Source organism: Nycticebus coucang, chromosome 2 (assembly GCF_027406575.1).
Source record: "Nycticebus coucang isolate mNycCou1 chromosome 2, mNycCou1.pri, whole genome shotgun sequence".
In the NCBI taxonomy this organism is placed as follows: domain Eukaryota; kingdom Metazoa; phylum Chordata; class Mammalia; order Primates; family Lorisidae; genus Nycticebus; species Nycticebus coucang.
In genome coordinates this window covers 13,754,529-13,772,254 of record NC_069781.1, presented here as the reverse complement: position 1 = coordinate 13,772,254, position 17,726 = coordinate 13,754,529, and the positions used below count along the sequence as shown (strand labels likewise).

Sequence of the window (17,726 nt, the reverse complement as noted above, 5' to 3'; positions counted from 1 at the left end):
CTGGGGCTAGTAAACGGGTCGCCTGGCTAGAACAGTCCCCAAATTCTCACCACCAGGCAGGAGGGTGGGTGGGTTGGAGGGGCACCTCTGCCTCTGCCCCCCTCCCACTCGGGGTCTGGCGAGCAGAGCTTTCAGGTAAGGTCAGACTTTAAGGCCTGTCAGCTCGTCCTTGCACAGGGCTGCTCCTTGCTACAATAAAGGTGGGTTAAGAATGTGAACTTGTGGCTGAAATGGGGGGATTAAGTTTGTGGCAACTTCAACTGAACTTGCAACGTGGTGAAACATGGGGAAAAAGAACAACAGAGCTAATTAGACGAGCTGAGCTGTCAGAGTGCCGCTGAATGGCTCAGCGCCAACAAACAAAAGGAATGGGTTGGCAATCAGTAGGATCGATGGAGGAGACTGCTTCATTAGGGATGGTAAAACAGACAGAGCAGGGGGAGGGGCAGGGAGTAGCGCCCAAGGTGGGGGAGGGAGAGGAAGACACAGCAGACGCAGGATGGTCAGTCCCCAGCTCGGGGACAGACACGCCTGGAGTCACGCACACCCGACTGCCATGGACAAAGCCAGACACAAAAGTGTACTCACACACACGACCATCCAGAGACACCTGGAGGCCTGGAGACTCCAGTGTACACACCATCTCACAAACGCACGCTCAGGCATGCACGAGAGGTAAAAGTACATGTGTGGCTCACTCTCTCACGCACACACATACATACACACGCCTGCACATGATGGCCGACTACAACCAGGCACACACACACACAGACAAAATGGTTTAATTAAGCCTGAAGCACAAGGCAACACAGACAACTCCCGTCATATTTCAGCGATCACACCCGTCTTTCTGGGGTGCTTAGGCAGGGCGGGGGCTGGGGAATGGAGGGAAAAACCACACGCACACAGCACAGCGATGGGGCCCCCCCAGTGTTAGGATCCCGGCAGCGCCAGGGGAGAAAATGCTAAGCAGGGATTTCCAGCTCTGTTCAGGGGGGACTGGAGGGGAAAGTTGGGAAGCCAGCCAATTCCCCACTGGATTTAAAACCTGAGAAATCTAAGTCGGCAGGGTTAAATGTGTATTGAATACAAAAGCACCGAGTACATTTGATTTTAATGGTGAGCAAGAAATAATAAATACAGAGCTTATAAAGCGCTTCACATGCGGCTGACCGCAGCCTGCCTCTCCCTGGCGAGCCCCAACCTACTCCCCTTAGTCCATGAGACCCTGGCACGGTTTTCTTCTGCTCTTTCTTTTTTCTTCTTTTTAAAAAGAAAACCCAAATCCTCCGGTAAAATCTGAACTCCAGCCACAGGTGCCAGGCTACAAAGCTCCTTCCAGAAAGGCTGGATGCTACCCCTTAGGTCTCCATTACCCCAGGGCCATGACTATCTATGCTTCTGCCTGGAACCTTTACAGCTAAGAGACCTGGCAAAGCCCAGCAGGAGGCCAATGTTAGTTTGGCCTGTTTGAGGCCCTTTAGGGGTTCCACACCCTGGGTCCCCCATGTTCCCAGCTAGTGTGTAGCAGTGTCCCCTGGAAATGCTCACATGAATGTACATGAAAGTATTGTTTCCTAGGGCCCTGGGGACTGCAGGACCCAGAAAGCACAAACCTGCTAGAATTCTCAAATGGATCTTAGTGGTCTTGCTTAGTGGAAGGAGTTTGGGGGTGTATGTGCCCACTCCATGCCAGGGACAGTGTTAGGCACTACAGATACATGATCTCATTACCCTCACCAGATGGGTATTGCCAAACCCATTTAATAGATGATGAAACTAAGGCTCAGAGAAGGTAAGAATCTTACCTAAGGTCACACAACCAGGAAGTGGCCAAGCTATGATTCAAACCAGGCAGGCCTCTCTGACTTCTAAGCCCAGGAGGGCTGGTCCTCCCCGGTACCCTGCCTCTTCTACATGCCCTAAACCCACGAGCATGGAGCCCCCAAATGCCAGGCTAGTCACCTCCTGCTCTGGCCCTGTGGAAGAGACAGCAGCTAGCTACTCAGGCTCTTTTGCAGTGTCTGCCTCCCCAAGTCCTCAGTTGCCAGTGGCTGTGGCTGGGCACCCCCTCCTCCCATTAGCACGAGTCCCTACACCAGTGAGACTGCACAGGGGTCCCACCATAGCTGCTCCAATACTTGAATTTTTCCAAGGGAGCAATCCTGTCTTTGAATCCTGCTTTGCCAGAGATTCCCTGGCTGCCGTGGATCCCAGGCCTCTAAGGGGAATTCTGACAGCTACCCACTGGCCTAAGGGAAAGCTGTTTTGTAGAGAGCAAGGAGAGACAGAGGAATGAGGCAGGCCTGTGTTCAAAGGCCAGCTTGGCCTCTGTGGTCTTGGCTACAAACAAGGGAAACAGCATCTGCCTCTTCTGGGCTGGACAAATGAGACAGTAAGTATACAAGTGCCTAGCACAGTTTCAGGTACCCTGTAAGTTGCTCAATAAATGTCAATTCTCTTCACCTCCGTATCTCTGCCAGGACCTAACCTTGCCCTAAAAGTTCCACAGAAAGCCCAGCTGGGTGCTGATTAATTTTCTTTCTCAACTGAAGGCTCTGCCCCAGTACTTCAGATAGGTTGAACATCCCTAATCCAAAAATCCAAAATCTCAAATGCTCTGAAATCTGAAACCTTTTGAATGCCAACATAATGAGAAAAGAAAATGCTTACTGGAGCATTTTAGATTTGGGATCCGCAACCATTAAGTATAATGCAGATATTCTAAAATCTTAGAAGAATTGAAATCTAAAACACTCTGGTTCCAAGCATTTTGAATGAGGGATACCCAACATGAAATGAGGCCTTCTTTATGTCCAGGAAGATGGAGGATCCAAGGAGCTTAGGATGCTGGAAAGACCATAGCTTCTAGAGCTTACTGATCCCATCTACTGTTGAAGAACTTGGGTTAAGTTACTGAGTTTTCTCATCTCTAAAATGGGTGTGTGATGCCTGTTTCACAGAGGTAATGTGAAGTGAAACTAAGATAAGGTCCCTAAAAATACTGAGAGTGCCAAAGGGGGAAAAAAAATGCACACACATTTTAAGAGACCTTGTTGGAAGGAAAATCAATCATTCCCCCCAAATGTAAAAATTTCAGGTAAAACGGAAGTGTATATAGCATGTCTAGGTACACCTGACCAGTAACAGTACTTTTGAAAAGTAATACCTAGATAACATCTTTTAAGATGAGTCCACATTTGTGGGGCACCCTCTGTATTTTGCTGACTAAACAGTTCCAGGCAAATGATGGTTATTAATAAACTGGGTTATTCCTTGAAAGTTGTAAGATGTAAAAGCCTCTTAGGAAGAACTACTCCTGAGTGCCAGGCACCGTGCTAGGTGCTCTACAAATGTCATCCACGCCTGCTCCCACAAAAAGCCTCTGCGAACGAGGCGCAGTGCAGAGAGAGAAGTGAGGCTCAGAGAGCTTCAGTACCTGCCCACAGTCACATAGCTTTAGCATTTGAGGCTTGCTCAGTAAGCCTTCCAAATCCATGTTGCTAATGACTGTGCTGAAACATTCACTAAATCACATGAGCTTCGACCAAGAAGGGGCCTCTTGTCCTTTAAAGTGTTTTCCTTTTGCTTTTTGTGCTTGCTTCCAATGACAGTGAGCAGAAACATTCCAGCCCCTTGCTAGCTGTGCTGACTGGGGTTTGGGCTACCCATCATTTAATGTGGTATGGGATGGACCCACCATCACATGTGGCTAGAACTGTAGACCCAGGACTGTCACAGGCAAAGCCATCTAAATCCCCCCCAGCACCTACCTCAGCCCTCTAACTTCCATACACAGTGGGGAAGGGATGGGAAACAGTGGGCAGAACAGCCCACAGTCTACCTTATCGGTGCTGGGTGAGTGCACCAGGATTTGAAATAGACACATGGCTCAGCCTGGTCACCTGCACACCCGGGCCGCCATGCCTACACAAGATGGGTTTGGACAAGGGCACTGCAGAGAGGGGGAGGGGCTGGGACACCAGTCTGTGGTTATCTGATTGCAGTTGATCCCCTGTGCTTGGCCTCAGAGTGGAAGCTACCTTGAATTACAAATGGATAAAATTTTCTTTTGGTAAATAGCCTTCATGGAGAGGTCCTGGCAGGTTTCCCACTGCAAAGGCACCTGCTAAAGTTATTACGCTCAGCACTGCCAAAGTCTGCGCTTACCAGGGAAAGCAACTTCCCTGACGCTTAACACGGGACACACACCCAATATTTTTCTGAAGCATTCCTCTCTCTTTCTTTCCTTTTTTTTTTTTGACAGAGTCTCACTCTGTTGCCCTGGCTAGAGTGCCATGGCAACCTTAGACTTGTGTGCTCAGCTTCTCTTGTCTCAACTTCTGGAGTAGCTGGGACTATAGGTGTGTACCACAATGCCTGGCTAATTTTTCTATTTTTAGTAGAGATGGGGTCTTGATCTTGTACAGGCTGGTCTCAAACTCCTAAACTCAGGCAATCCACCTGCCTCAGCCTTCCAGAGTACTAGGATTATAGGTGTGAGCCACTGCGCCTGGCCTGAGGCATTTCTCCTTAAAAACACTGGATGAGTCCCTCTCCCCCATGCACCCCATTCCCAGGTACTGGGGGGTTTATCACAGTTTGTCCTGTGTTTCCACCCTTACGTGGCACTTTACAGGGGAAGGCGGGTCTTCACGTGAGCCCTGGCAGGGCAGCAGTATCTGTCTCCATCTGAGCTGGCTCTGTAGTCTCTGGGTGTAGCCTCAGCCCTAGGGAAGGTACATCAAATGCATTTCCAAACCAAGATCTGGTGGGAATGAGACCCCTGCTGCCAACTTCTGCTTCCTTGAGTTTAAAGCATCAAGAGCAAGCGTTTGGATCAAGGCTTTAAAGCTCGTCGGCTGGAAATACAGCTCACCCTCTGAGACACGCTCAAGTGAGGCACACGCGGCGCGCACACTACCCAGTGGCCCCCGGCTGTCTACAGATTTGACCTGCAAGGTGCTGGGCTTTTTCAGGAAAAAAAAGAGAGAAAAGCCCAGAAAATGCAAGTTCAGGTTCATGCCACGCAGAGAGGGAAGCTGAAAAACCCAATTCCCGGTTTTCTTTTGCCAGGCAAGAGAGTCTAAACTCCCAAGGTTTAGTCAGGCTAAGGGAGAACAGCTCAGGCAGTGTTAGGTGGGGAGGGCAGGGCCACCGGCTACTCACGGGCCTCGAGCGCTGTATCTTGGGAGGCGGCGGTCGGGTGGGACGAAGTTTCTGTGGCTGCATTAAAGTGGAAACTTAAAATATCAGTCACACTGAGATGGCTCAAGGCCTTTCCACACACGGCCTGAGAGGATGCACCCAGCCACTTAAGCCAGAGGCCAGCCACCCTAGACGCCTCCCACTCCCTGGCTCCCTCTGGCACCTTCACAGTGCTTGCCGTCCACTTCCTGAGGCATCCCTTCTGCTAATTGCTTAGTTCTCATCTCCTCTCTAGCCTGGTTTATTGTAATCATCTCTGACAGGGCCCCCAGCTCTGATCTCCTCTGCCATGCTGCACACAGGCCAATGGGGACCTTCTCAAATGCAATATGGCCACGCTATAGCCAGTGTCCAGACCTCTGGAGCCCCCTGCTATCGTTGGGTGCCAGCTCAAGGCCTGGGCCTGGCATTCTAAATCTTCCAAGACCTGGACCCTTTCATGCCCCACACAGACCTTTCCCAACCTTCACCCATGCCCACCCTGGGCAGACCCTCAGGTGGGCTCTCACGCTGTGTTTCCTGCCTGCTCCTTGGGCAGAATTACCTGCCTCTGCCCGACTGGGCTGGAGATCAGATGCCTCCCCTAGCATTCCCCTGCCCCGTGCTCCCTGCTATGGGAGACTCAACGTGAAGTACCTCACTCCCAGCCCCACGAGATCGTTTAAATGTCTGTTTCCTGGAGGGATTCATCCCCGTGCTTGCAGAAGGTGTGTGGGTCTTGGAAAAAAAATCTGCTCAATAAACGTCTGATGAAGAGAATTTGTACAGAACAGTTGGCTTTTGAAATCAAGATCTGAATCAAAACCAACAGAGCATAGCCCTCTTGGCCTTACCCTCCAACCCTTCATCTTGAAAGCCTGCTCTGTCCTTCACACAGCCTGTCTGCCCAGGGCTGCACAGCAGGGTGAGGATAGTAAAAGTCCACTTGAGATGTGGGACGCACAGCAAAGCCTGGGAAGCCCCTGCTGGCTCCCGCCCATTCTGTCACTCAGTTCACCAAGACACATCACTATCTGACAAAGTCTAGACCTGCCCTGGACAAGACGGCAGCCAAGAGCCACATGTGGTGAGTCCAAATTCAGACGAGGTGTAAGTCTGAAATGCACACTGGATTTCAGAGGCTCAGTATGAGAAAAGAAAATAAAACACCTTGGGAATAATTTTTAAGTGGATTACATGTTGAAATGGTAACATTTTGGCTATCTGACATTAAATATATTATTAAAATCAGTTTCACCTGTTTATTTTTTAGTGTTTCTATTTAGAATTCCACATGAGGCCTGCACGGGTGGACAGTGCCAATACACTCCCTTGGTGGGAGTGAGACTTCAGATCTGAAACCTGCCTAGAACTTTCCTGAAACCTCCCAAGTACTCCTGGAGGGCAGGGCCTTGTCCTGGTCATCCCTGGTTCCCAGCACAGGGCCTGTCAAAGTGGCTGGAGGAGAAAATTGACCCAGGGACTTCCTAGGGGGACATCAAGAACTCGTCCAGATGGAAATACATTGTGGCTTCCCAGATCCCATGCCATTAGCCAGTGGGCGTGAGAGCCAACCCATGCTTGGTGACCCTTCTACAGTTGGAGGCTACCTGGGGTTGGGAGGCTGCCTGGAGAGGGAGCCCTTCACATCATCAGGAGGGAGAGAAGGTCGGGGAGAAGGGTGGCCACCCTGCCATGGGCACAGGGGCTGCTGCCCTGAGTCTGGATGCCTGACTTTCATGCCCCCCTCAACACCCTCTTCACTTCTCTCACACTTGGGCATTCTATTTTGGGTGACCATCTTCTCCAGCCCCACTGCCCTTGCTACTTGCCACCTGATATTTCCATCCTTGTTCTGATACCTTGTGGCAGAGAGCTCCGCCTCTGGGGTCTGATGGTTTCAGACACAACTAAAGCCCCCCACTCACTCCTGGCATTGTTCTGGGCTCAGGGTTTAACCATTCTCAGCCCTGCTGTCTTCATCTGCAAAATGCAGGTAATCCCCCCAAGGGGGCTGTTAGGAAGACTAGTGAGATGATGTAGTCAAGTTCTTTGAACAATGTTGCTAGCAGACATTAGCAACCATTACCATTAGCAGTTTTCTCTGCCTCCAGCCTACTCCTCTCCCAATCCATCTTCTATATTTGTTTCTAGAGTGGACTTAAGAAAAAAATCACACCCAATCATGCCACTTGCCAGCTTAAATCATCTCAATGGAAGGCTGGCATCCCACAAGGTGTCTGCTGGGAAGCGCCATCCTGGGAGATCATTGTACAAAGGGCAAAAAGGAGGTTCCCCAGCCAGACAAAAGTGAGAAATGCCGTCTACATTTCTGGAGACTCACATTGCCTGTCAGCACAGCAAAAGTTACTTAGTCTTACAATTTAAAAAACAAAACAAAACAAAAAAAACCTCCAAAACCAGGCAAAAACCTTGGCTGGGCGTGGTGGCTCACGCCTGTAATCCCAGCACTTGGGAGGCTGAGGCAGGTGGATTGCCTGAGTTCAAGACCAGCCTGAGCCAGAGTGAGACCCCCATCTCTAAAAAATAGCTGAGCATTGTGGTGGGCGCCTGTAGTCTCAGCTACTTGGGAGGCTGAGGCAAGAGGATAACTTGAGCCCAAGAGTCTGAGGTTGCTGTGAGCTAAGCGCCACAGGCCTCTACCAAGGGTGACCAAGTGAGACTCTGTCTCAAAAAAAAAAAAAAAAAAAATCAAGCAAAAGCCTATGAGCTCTATCTTTAAAGGTCCTGTTCCCCTGGAAGATGCTGCCTGAAGTGCTTAAAGCCCCTCCAGATTGGCCCCACCATCCGCCCCTGCAATGATCTGTCTCTGATGTGCTGCCCTCCTCCCCAGCAGGGAATAGGCTCATGCATTTCTCTATTTGCCCTGGGGTCTAGTATAGTACTGGAAACATAATTGGTGCTCAGCAAATGGTTTTTGGCTTAAAGTTCCTGGCACATGCAACAAGTTAGTTCTGCAGATTCCATGGTTCACTTGTTTCCTTTAGATTGTCATTGGGAAGTGCTGGTCCTTTTGCAACTGGATTTATAAGTTGGGAGGACAGTAGGATCCTGGCCACACCCAGCCTAGAAGCTGGCAGAGGGGGATGCAAAGATGCCAAGCAAGGTCATGGGGTGCAGATGTCCTGGTGCCACCAAATGGATCAAAAAAAAAAAAAAGAAAAACCTAACAATGCAACCAAGACTAGGAAACGACAGTGCCCCCCGCGCCCCCCCTCCCCGAAGCTTGGGGAGTTTTCCCTGCAGGTTGTCAGAATTAAGGGAGTTGGTCACAAGAGAAAATGGATAGGGAGAGGAAGCAGCACTAATTCCTTTTTATTTTTTCTTCTTTGAGGCAGATTTTCACTTTGTCATCCTTGGTAGAGTGCTGTAGCATCATAGCTCACAGCAACCTCAAACTCTTGGGCTCAAGCGATTCTCTTGCCTCAGCTTCCCAGGTAGCTGGGACTACAGACACCTGCCACAATGCCCGGCTATTTTTAGAGATGGGGTCTCGCTCTTGCTCAGGCTGGTCTCAAATCCATGAGCTCAGGCAATCCACCCGCCACAGCCTCCCAGAGTGCTAGGATTACAGGTGTGTGTGAGCCACCATGCCCGGCCTAGCACTCACTAATTCTGAGCACACTCTGATGCTGGAGCATCTGAGAGGGAAACCTTGGTGGCAGCCACCAGGAGGGAAAGGTGAACTCCCAGTGTTGTACATTAAAGACACCCCTGGGACTGGGAGGAGGGAGAAGTATGCCCTGCCACAGTGTGCCGGCCTTGAGGACAAGTGCTGAGGCTGGTGACCAACATGGGAAGCAGTCTTAGATTTTGGACACTAGAACTTCTGGCCTGCAGAGTGCCCTCCTGGTCCCACCACAGAGGCCAAGGTGGCTTTCTGCATGACTTTGACAAGCCAGTGACATCTAAGAGACCAATCATGATGGCCCAATGTGGCGATGCTGGGTGTATTTCGGTACTCCCCAGAGGGCCAGGTCACAGGAGGAAGCTTCTTCTTCCTAGAGGAGATGGAATGGCTGGCAGCTGAGCCATGGTAGCTGCAGTTTCCCCAAATATGCTGGGATGCATGACAGCTGAATACTCTAGACACAAATAGAATGGGCTGTGGTGGGTGAGTGGTGGGGACTTGGGTAGGGAGATGGGGTGAAGAGGGAAGCCAGGGAAGGATCAACTCCGAAAAACGCACCCTCTTCCAGAAAGTGGTCCTGGTGCTCAGAAAGCTGCATGTGAGGACCACAACAGTGTGACCAAGGCCTGAGAAAACTGCAGAACAGGCCAGGACCCAGTGACGGTAGCTGGGAGCCTGGAGCTCTTCCACTCCACCTGATGCAGCTCCTGGAGGGCAGAGATTTTGTCTGGTTCTCTGCAGCCCACAGCCCACAGCCCACAGCCGGGCCTGCCCTGATCCTCTCTTACCCCGGCCCTACTGGCAGGGAGTTTATCTTTCCATAGATAAGGGGACAGACTGGAGGAGGTTAAGCGCCCATTCAGGTCCCCAGCTGGTAACAGGTAGAGCTGGGAACAGGTCTCAGGCCTCTGTGTATGAACCCAGAGAGCTCTTTCCACTGCTGGAGGAGGGGAAGGCAAAACCAGAAGCTCTTGTAAGCAGCAGCAAAGGACCAGAGAGGTCTGAGTTCCTCTACATAGAAACCACCTTATCTATGATCCTCTATTCCTGGCTGGACTGAAATGCAGCTACGCTGACTGCTGTGGCTTAAGGGGTTCAAAAACACTGGGCCTTCGGCAATCTTATGCCAAGAAAAGTTCAGTTTAACAATTCACCTGGCACTTGCTGAGCTGGGCTGTGGTAGGAGAGATGAGGGTCAGGGTGGGGCGAGGAAGGCAGGAGTGAAGGATTCCTCCCGTGCATGGTCACAGAGCAACTCTGTGGGGGCTGGGGGCATCAGAGAGTAAGACGGAGTCCCTGTCCTTAAGGAATGTACAGTCCAGTGGGATTGGACCTACAACGTGGACAAATACTTTTCTTAAAGTGAATAAAGCACTTGTGGAGTAAAGCCCCGAGAAATACACTTTGGGCTAGAAAGACATGAATTCATGTCTAGGCTCTGTCATTTTCTGGTTGAACTCAATCTTGGCTCTGCCACTTGGGCAAGTTATTTACTCTAAGTCTCAATGAACTCTTCTCTAAAACCAAAATAACTCCTGAGTTGCAAGCACAGGTGTGCGGATGACATGGACTGTAATTACAGCCATGTGAGGCTCTGGTCTGACACCCTGAGGACTAAATGGGACCATTCAATCCTCTGTCCCCCTGTTGGACCCATAAGTATTCAGAAATAAGTATTTTCTGGAAATAAGTATTTCCAGAAAAGTCCAGTGGATGCAAGGACCCTGGCTTTCCAAGGGCGTGCGCTAGCAGCAAGACTGTTGCAGGAGACTGGATTTTAATAATAATCCCTCTATTTATACGGTGTGTTTCCTTTCAAAGCATTTCTACTTCTTTCCTTTGAATCTCACACTCCCTAGTGAGGCAAGTTAGAGAAGGATTATTTCCCTATTACAGACACAGGAAACAGGAGGCCCAGAGAGGTTAAGGGACTAGTACAAGGTCACACAGCTAGCTGCAAACAAGCAGGTATTCTTAGTCCATTGTGTTATCCTTGTCAACTAAAATTTCCACAGTCACCTGGAATCCTTCTTGATACAGATTTTCTAACCTTTGTCCCTTCTGAAGTTAGAATCTGTTGTTAGAGATCTGTGCTGTAGAGAAAAGGCTGGCAAGAGAGTGACTAACGTCTTCCTCTTCTTTCCTTATTTGAGCATTTCTTTCTGGTACTTTCCAAAGGAGGTAGATGATTCATTTGTTCATTCATTCAACAAACAGTACACGGTGTATCAGGCACAGGGTTACAGGAGGAAACAAGACTCTGACAGAGGGGTTATGGCACAGGGGGGAAAAAGGGGTGCCAAGGTCTGCAAAGTTCAGAGAAGGGCTCTTCTACCAGGTGGGAGTGGTAGAGAATTCAGGTGCATGATACAGGGGACCACAGTGGTCCAGCAAGACTAGAGCAAGACTGACTATGAGGACAGGGCCGGCCAAGACTTGGGAGGGGCTGGCAGAGGTCAGGTGACACAGGGTCTGGATGTCAGGCTGAGAATTGTGGCTTTTCTTCTGATCTCAGTGGGAGGGCCATGATCAGAGACACAGTAAGAGAGACATCAGTGTCTGCGGTAGAGAAAATGGACAGGAGGATGGGTGGGCTCCTAAAGACAGACAATCCCCTCCAGCCATAAGGGCCTGCCCAGACCTCTGTATTGTCAACTCGCCAGCCCTGGCCACACGAATGATGTGAACATGAGAGAGGGTAAGCCAGAAAGCGTGATTGACACACAGGTAAAAGAGAAGAGAGGAACTCTTTGGCCTTTGCCAGTCTCTGCCCAGCCCTTGGTGCTTATATCTGTCAGCCACACGGGCCAGGTGAGTATGCTGATTTGATATGAAACTCGCATTTATGAGGACAGCATCTGATTTGCAGTTAATTTGTTGATGCAGCAAAACACATTGTTTCCAAAAGGTCAGCAGGGGAAGTGGTATTGGAATATCAACTTAATTACCTGTGCGGCAGGGATGAGTGGGCGCCCCGTGCAGGGCTGCAGGGTGCAAAATGCTCAGCTGCCAGGCACTGAGTCGGGGCAGAGAGCCTGGAGGCGGGTGTCCCTACAGCCCGGAGCCAGCCTGCCTACGCCACGGGCAGAGCCAAGACACTTCCTGCTGCCCATGCAGGTGCCTAGGCAGCTGCTGGCACACTAGCTAGCTCAGGGAATTCTACAGAGAACAAGGCTGCTACCCATTTTGCAGATGAGAGGTGGCAACGACTGGCCCAGGGTCACATAGAGCAGGTGGTGGACAGGCCTTCAGAAGGAGGCAACAGCTCATCTCAAGTTAATTACAGGCTGGGGCAGGGACTCTGTGATGTCTGTGTACAGGGTGGGGGGGGCAGACAGCTATTCAGAGATGGACACATGGATTTTCTTAGTCCTGGAACAGTGAGTATACTTGGGTGACAGGCAGATCTGCACTTCAGTGCCAGGACGGGAGGGGCCCACAGAGGTGAGATGCGAGTCAGGGGAAGACAGGCCAGACCCTGACCAGGGGTAAAGGATGTAAAGGGGACAGGAGCTAGGGCCACAGGGCCCAACCAGTTCGCTGAAGGGTAAGGACTGCCGGCAAAGCTTAGGGTATGCTGGGGATGGGAGGCTAGAGAAGGTGGGGTGTGCCCAGTGGCAGCTGGTGCACGAGAGAGGCTTCCAAGGCTGGCCCCTAAGTGGGGGAGGTCTCAGATCCTTTGTTTTGGAATTGTCCCCCCTCCCACCTCAAATGGAGGAGGCCCAGGGGTCCTGAGAGGGAAGCAGGATGGGCCCTGGGGTTTATCACTTTGTCCCAGGGATATGCCCCATCCAGATATGCCCCCAGGAATGGTAGGTGGGGGGAGAGAGAATTAAACTCTGTCCCTATTTAACGAGGAAAGAGTTCACCTGGTTAATTTTCCTGGCTAGTAGCCACATCAATGCTCTGACCTATGCATGAAACAGACCCAGTTGGGAGGGGAAGACAAAGCTTTCTGCAGCTTTACAAAGGGCCTCTGGGCTCAGAGCAAGGCTCCTCTACTCTTCGGGACTGGAAATCTGCTATTATGCAAGGCATGGAAATAAAAGAGGGCTTCTTTTGATATGCCTCCAAAAAGGAGTGCATTGAAGCGGTATTTTTGTGGAGTGTCTCCTTTGAGATGCCCAACAAGCTCTCTCAGGCACAGCTCTGTCCCTCAACTCCCATCATTATTTCCAATCCTCTTCGTCCACCCTCAACTAGGGCTGATCCTGCTTGTTGGGGAGGATCAAATACTTGCCTCAGCTTCAGAGTTCCAGCGAGGACAGCTGAAAACAATCAGGTCCTGGTGTCACACGGTGAACAGCGTGCTCTCTGCCTGAGCTGCTCAGCAGGGCACCCAGAGGGGATCTGGGGCTCCTCAGGTCTGACGCAGCCGTGACAAGCTATCACCCTGGAGCGATGCTCTTTGCAAGATGCTGCTTGCAGGGGACTGCTACATTGTGGCCGAGGAAGATGTTTCCATCTGGTGGGTGTCCACTCACAACGAGTAACAGGGAAGTGTTTCTTCATGGGAACAAAGGGACTGGGGGGGAGCCTCATTGCGGAGTGCCTGTGACAGGCCAGATGTCACTCAGGACATCCCAGTCAGTCCTGCAATTCCCATTCTACAGGTAGAGAAACTGAAGCCTCTTGGCCAAATTCACATCACATAGTTAGGACATTAGTGGGGTGGGCCTCAGACTCCAGAGGGCCATGTTCATATGCCCCATGACTTGCCATCCTGAGGTACCACTTGTGAGGGGAGGAAGTGAGTGCTTAGGATTGAAGGTGGCCCTGGACGAAAAGCTGCGGCTCTGGGGAGAGTGTGCTCAGGACTGACGCAGCTTGCTGGGACTGTCACCGACTGGGACTCTGCTGGGCCTGGGCACTCTCTGCCGCGAGTGAGTGTTGAGCTGAAAGACGTCTGAGACTGGTCCTGAAGAGCAGTGCATTCTTCCCCGATGTTGACAGGAGTAGTATTTTGTAGTGGTGCCGGTTAATTTGTAGTGGCATTTGTGGTTTGAAGCCTTGTCAAGATCCCTGATTACTTCCCGTGCAAGGAGCTCGGCTGACGGGGAAGTTCACATGCTGAACAAAAGCATGAGGCAGCTGTGAGGGAAGGCTGCGCGGGGGCCGGGTGACCCTGGCCGCTTGGGGAACAGAGGCGGGAGAGGGAGGAGGACCAGAAGTGGGGTGGGGGAGGGGAGCCCTTTGTTTTTAGTCGGGTGCAGGTGCAGGGGTCTGAACACGTGGCATCCCCTTGGCAGCTGGAGGTCAGGCACCAGATGCGGCCAGTGCCTGGGCAGGGGCAGGGAGCTTTGCTGACATGTGCCATTCTTTGCCCAGACAGAAGCAGGAGGCAGGGGTCTTGCTGCTACCTACACTAGGATGGTCATCTGGGGTGTCACTGAGAGTACATGGGTGACATTCTGAGGAGGTGGGGGCATGCCTGGCATGATGAGGTTAGAGGAGGGGCTTCCAGATGTTGGGAGAGATTATCCCGTCTCTGATACCAAGAGGGGCTACTGTTTCTTGGCACCTGTGATGTACCAGATACATACGAGGTTTCCAATGTTCTCAACAACTCTGGAAAGAAGGTGAAATCATTCCCATTTGACAGATGACGAAACTGAGACTGTGTGGCTCAGCAAGTTGCCCAGGACAGGCCTGCAGCTAACAGGTGGCAGAGACACAATCCGAAGCCAGGTCTGCCTGACGCCAAAGAAACCTAGACTCTGCAGAAGGAAGATGCTGAAATATCCTCTGAGGCTAAGGGAGCTCTCTTTCCCTTCCCTCAGGAGTTCTCCCTCTGACTTCCTTTGAGCTTTGTGTCCTGCTGAGTCTGTTCTGACGACACAGAAAGTTTTATGTTTGCAGCCGTTTACATTTCAACAGTCCTGTGTCCCTACTTGGTTTGCTCAGTACATTTGGGGCCAGGGCCAGCTCAGCAAAAACAGGCTAATTTATCATCTCTGGAATGATGTCCACCCCAAACAGTATACAACTAGGAGATTAAAATGAAAACATTCTCTTGATTTTGCAGCGATCCAGAGAGAAATGCACAGCATCCTGTAGAAAGGGAATCCGGGGGCCTCTCCTGGGTCAGGCCACCAGGAGCCTCTGACTGCTCCCCCTGCCACCAGGGGAGCAGGTCACATCCCTGTTCCCAGCAAGCCATTCAATATCCAGCCCTTGTCCCCATAAGCCCCATCTCCCATCCCACCACAAAGAGCTTCTTCTCACCAGCCCTACAAAGATCCTGCCCCATCACGTACTGTCGCACAAGCCCTTCCTCACTTGCCCACCTGATGATTCCTGCTCAACTCCCAATACTCTGTTCCCTTCTCCAAGAAGCCTACCTCTCCTTGTGATTCAAAAGTGTTGGGTGTTCCTTCTCCCATCTCTCCCCTGAGAAGGTGAGTCTTTGAGGCTTTGCACATAGACTGCTGGCTCCTGGCACAAGGCTTGGCACACAGTAAGTCCAAAGTGACTACTTGCCCAAGAGGGGGAAACTAGCACTGAATTATCAGTAAGGCCAGCAGCCGGCATCTGATTAGTGCCAGACCAACTAGAATTGTCCCCATCGTTTGAGTTACTTTGTCCACAGGACTGGCAACATTTCTGTCATGCTTCAAGAAAAACTCTCAACCTAGAGGTATCCTAGCCCAACAGGTTGAGCCCCAGGGCCATCCCAAAAAGCAAGAGACTTTTTGAGTGGAATGCAAACGCTGAACGATAGGAAGCTTAGATGTGAGATATTCCCAAATTTCCCCAGTGTGTCTGTGAAAGAAATTCAGGTTCACTAGACAGAGGGGTTTTTTTTCTTCTGTTTCCTCCCTTGGAAAAAATGGATGGAGAACCTGGTTTTAAAATTCCTGGACCTTGGAATACGTTTCTATCTGTGTCAAAGTCTACCCATCCACCACCTCAGCAGAGTTTAAAATCCTGGCTAATAGGTTAACAACTGTTTTTCTTCAGCTTCAAATGAAGAATATCAGAAGGCTGGGGGAATATGCAGCTCTCCAATTTGTACGGACTGCACACAGCTCCCTGCAATGTGTGTTTGACAGGACTGACATTTTGTACCGCTGTGAGATGGGAAAACGTGTGACATTTTTATTCATGGTGGCGTACGCCCTTGTAATGATCAGCTCTGGTCGATGTGCTTACCGCAGCAGCCCCTGAGCCCTCGGAGAACAAACAGGAACCCAAGGTGCCAGCAGTTCGACTGCCTTATTAAACACCGCCAGGATCCTAACGAAGACCAACTGCTGGAAAATCTCACTGTCAAATCCTCAAGGACATTGTCAGCGCACAGCTAACTGCATATATTTTTCATTTAAAATACTGAAATCCAGCATTGTGCCATTACAACCGAGGGGAGGGGCGCCCACTCCAGCGGCCATTCTGTCAGCTGCTTCTATGGAGCTCCAGATGCTTGAGCCAGATGCCCAGTGGGGTTCAAAGCTCAAAAAGGGGGGGCAGAGACAGGAAACTGACTTTCCAAAAGCCCAGCTCTACCTCCAGGGCGAATGGCTGAAAGTTACAGGGTTCTGAGAAGAGTCTCTGGGAAAGGCAACTCACTGGCTTCCCTAGTAAGCCACAGCGAATCTGCATAATTAGAAAATCTCTTCTCCTCTCCCAGCCAGCCATCTTCCTGTAGGTGCAACCCATCACATCCTGAGACTTGGTGCCAATCAGCCGTCTGCTTGGCGGCAGACCGTAAGACATCTTCAGGAACACGGCTGGGGTAGGCTTCACACCTTGGCAGAAGAGCTGTGTGTCAGGGTGCCCACCTGTAATCTCACCACTTGCCTGAATTCAAAGGCCTCAAGGTCAGCGTGCAGGAGGACCCCCGCCCTGCGGCCGTCATTTCTAATGCTGGTGCACACTGATGGATGGAAGCCAGTCGCTTGACACATCTTGGAAGCTTCTTGTGGTTGTTAAGCTAGGTGATTTGGTGATGGCTGGGCAGTAATGTACTGGATATGTTTATTTTGTAAATATGCATTATTTATTTATACAGTGCCTCTATTTCCATACTCCAGACCTGATGCATCAAGACGCACTCTGCTATTTATTTATGGGGTCCTCAGCGTAACGGGTCTAACAAGGGGCCTGTATGTGGTTCTTGCAAGTTTGCAACAAACCGTAAGTGGCCGGCTAAACAACTGGATGTTCTCTATCCATCATGGGTACAGGCTTGCATTTTAAGGGCTGCCCATAAAGTTGGTTTAGCACATTACTGTACATCATCCTTGGTGGAAATGACCTGGGAGCTGAAAAGCTGGCGACCTAGGGGCTAGAAGCCAGAGGGGGTGGAGTAAGCTGTGCATCCTGGTGCCTATGGGACCCTGAGAGAGTACCCAAGGCAGGCGGTTTGTAGGTAATCCCAAGGAAAACGCAAGGTGGCGTGGCTGGGGTGAGCTGTGTAATTTCTTTCCTCCAAGAATGTCATTCTGTCCCTCAGCAGAATCCTTTGCTGCAGAAGGAGGTGTCCATCGTTCCTGCACACCCCAAGGGACACTCCCTTCCTCACGGGCTACACTTAAACCTCACTGGAGCATGCTGGCCAGATGAAGAGAAAAGCACTGTGTCTAGCTTTGTGCCTTCTGTAAAAAACTTCAGTAGCCCCCTCGAGGGCTCTAGGATGCCCACCAGTCTTTCCTTTTGGTTTCCTGAATGTCTGTCACATCTTTCCCTTATCAGCACGCCCATAAGCAGCATTCTAGGGTAGGCTCCCACCAGCTCTCACCTGAACACCATGAGTGCTTTATCAGTGTCTACTGCAGTGGCCCAGCATGGATGTCTCCAGCTGCCATTCCACTGTGCAGGACCCTTCATTGTTTCCTAGGTACTTCAGGGTATCATTCGAGTTCCCCCAAGGCCTGGCTGCTGCCTACCT

General features: G+C 50.8%; 1 protein-coding gene across 9 annotated transcripts in view; it reads right to left on the bottom strand.

Annotated features, from left to right (window-relative positions):
* The window catches only part of DENND1A (DENN domain containing 1A), a 536,096-nt gene that overhangs the window by 21,333 nt on the left and 497,037 nt on the right, over positions 1-17,726 (bottom strand). For 4 of the 9 annotated variants that reach the window (XM_053562903.1, XM_053562921.1, XM_053562928.1 and 1 more), the window contains one exon: positions 5,170-5,226. The exons of the other annotated variants lie outside the window; for them this stretch is intronic. In XM_053562903.1, coding sequence (XP_053418878.1) covers positions 5,170-5,226 — 57 coding nt within the window. The remainder of the gene's footprint in view (positions 1-5,169; positions 5,227-17,726) is intronic. 9 annotated transcript variants of the gene reach the window in all.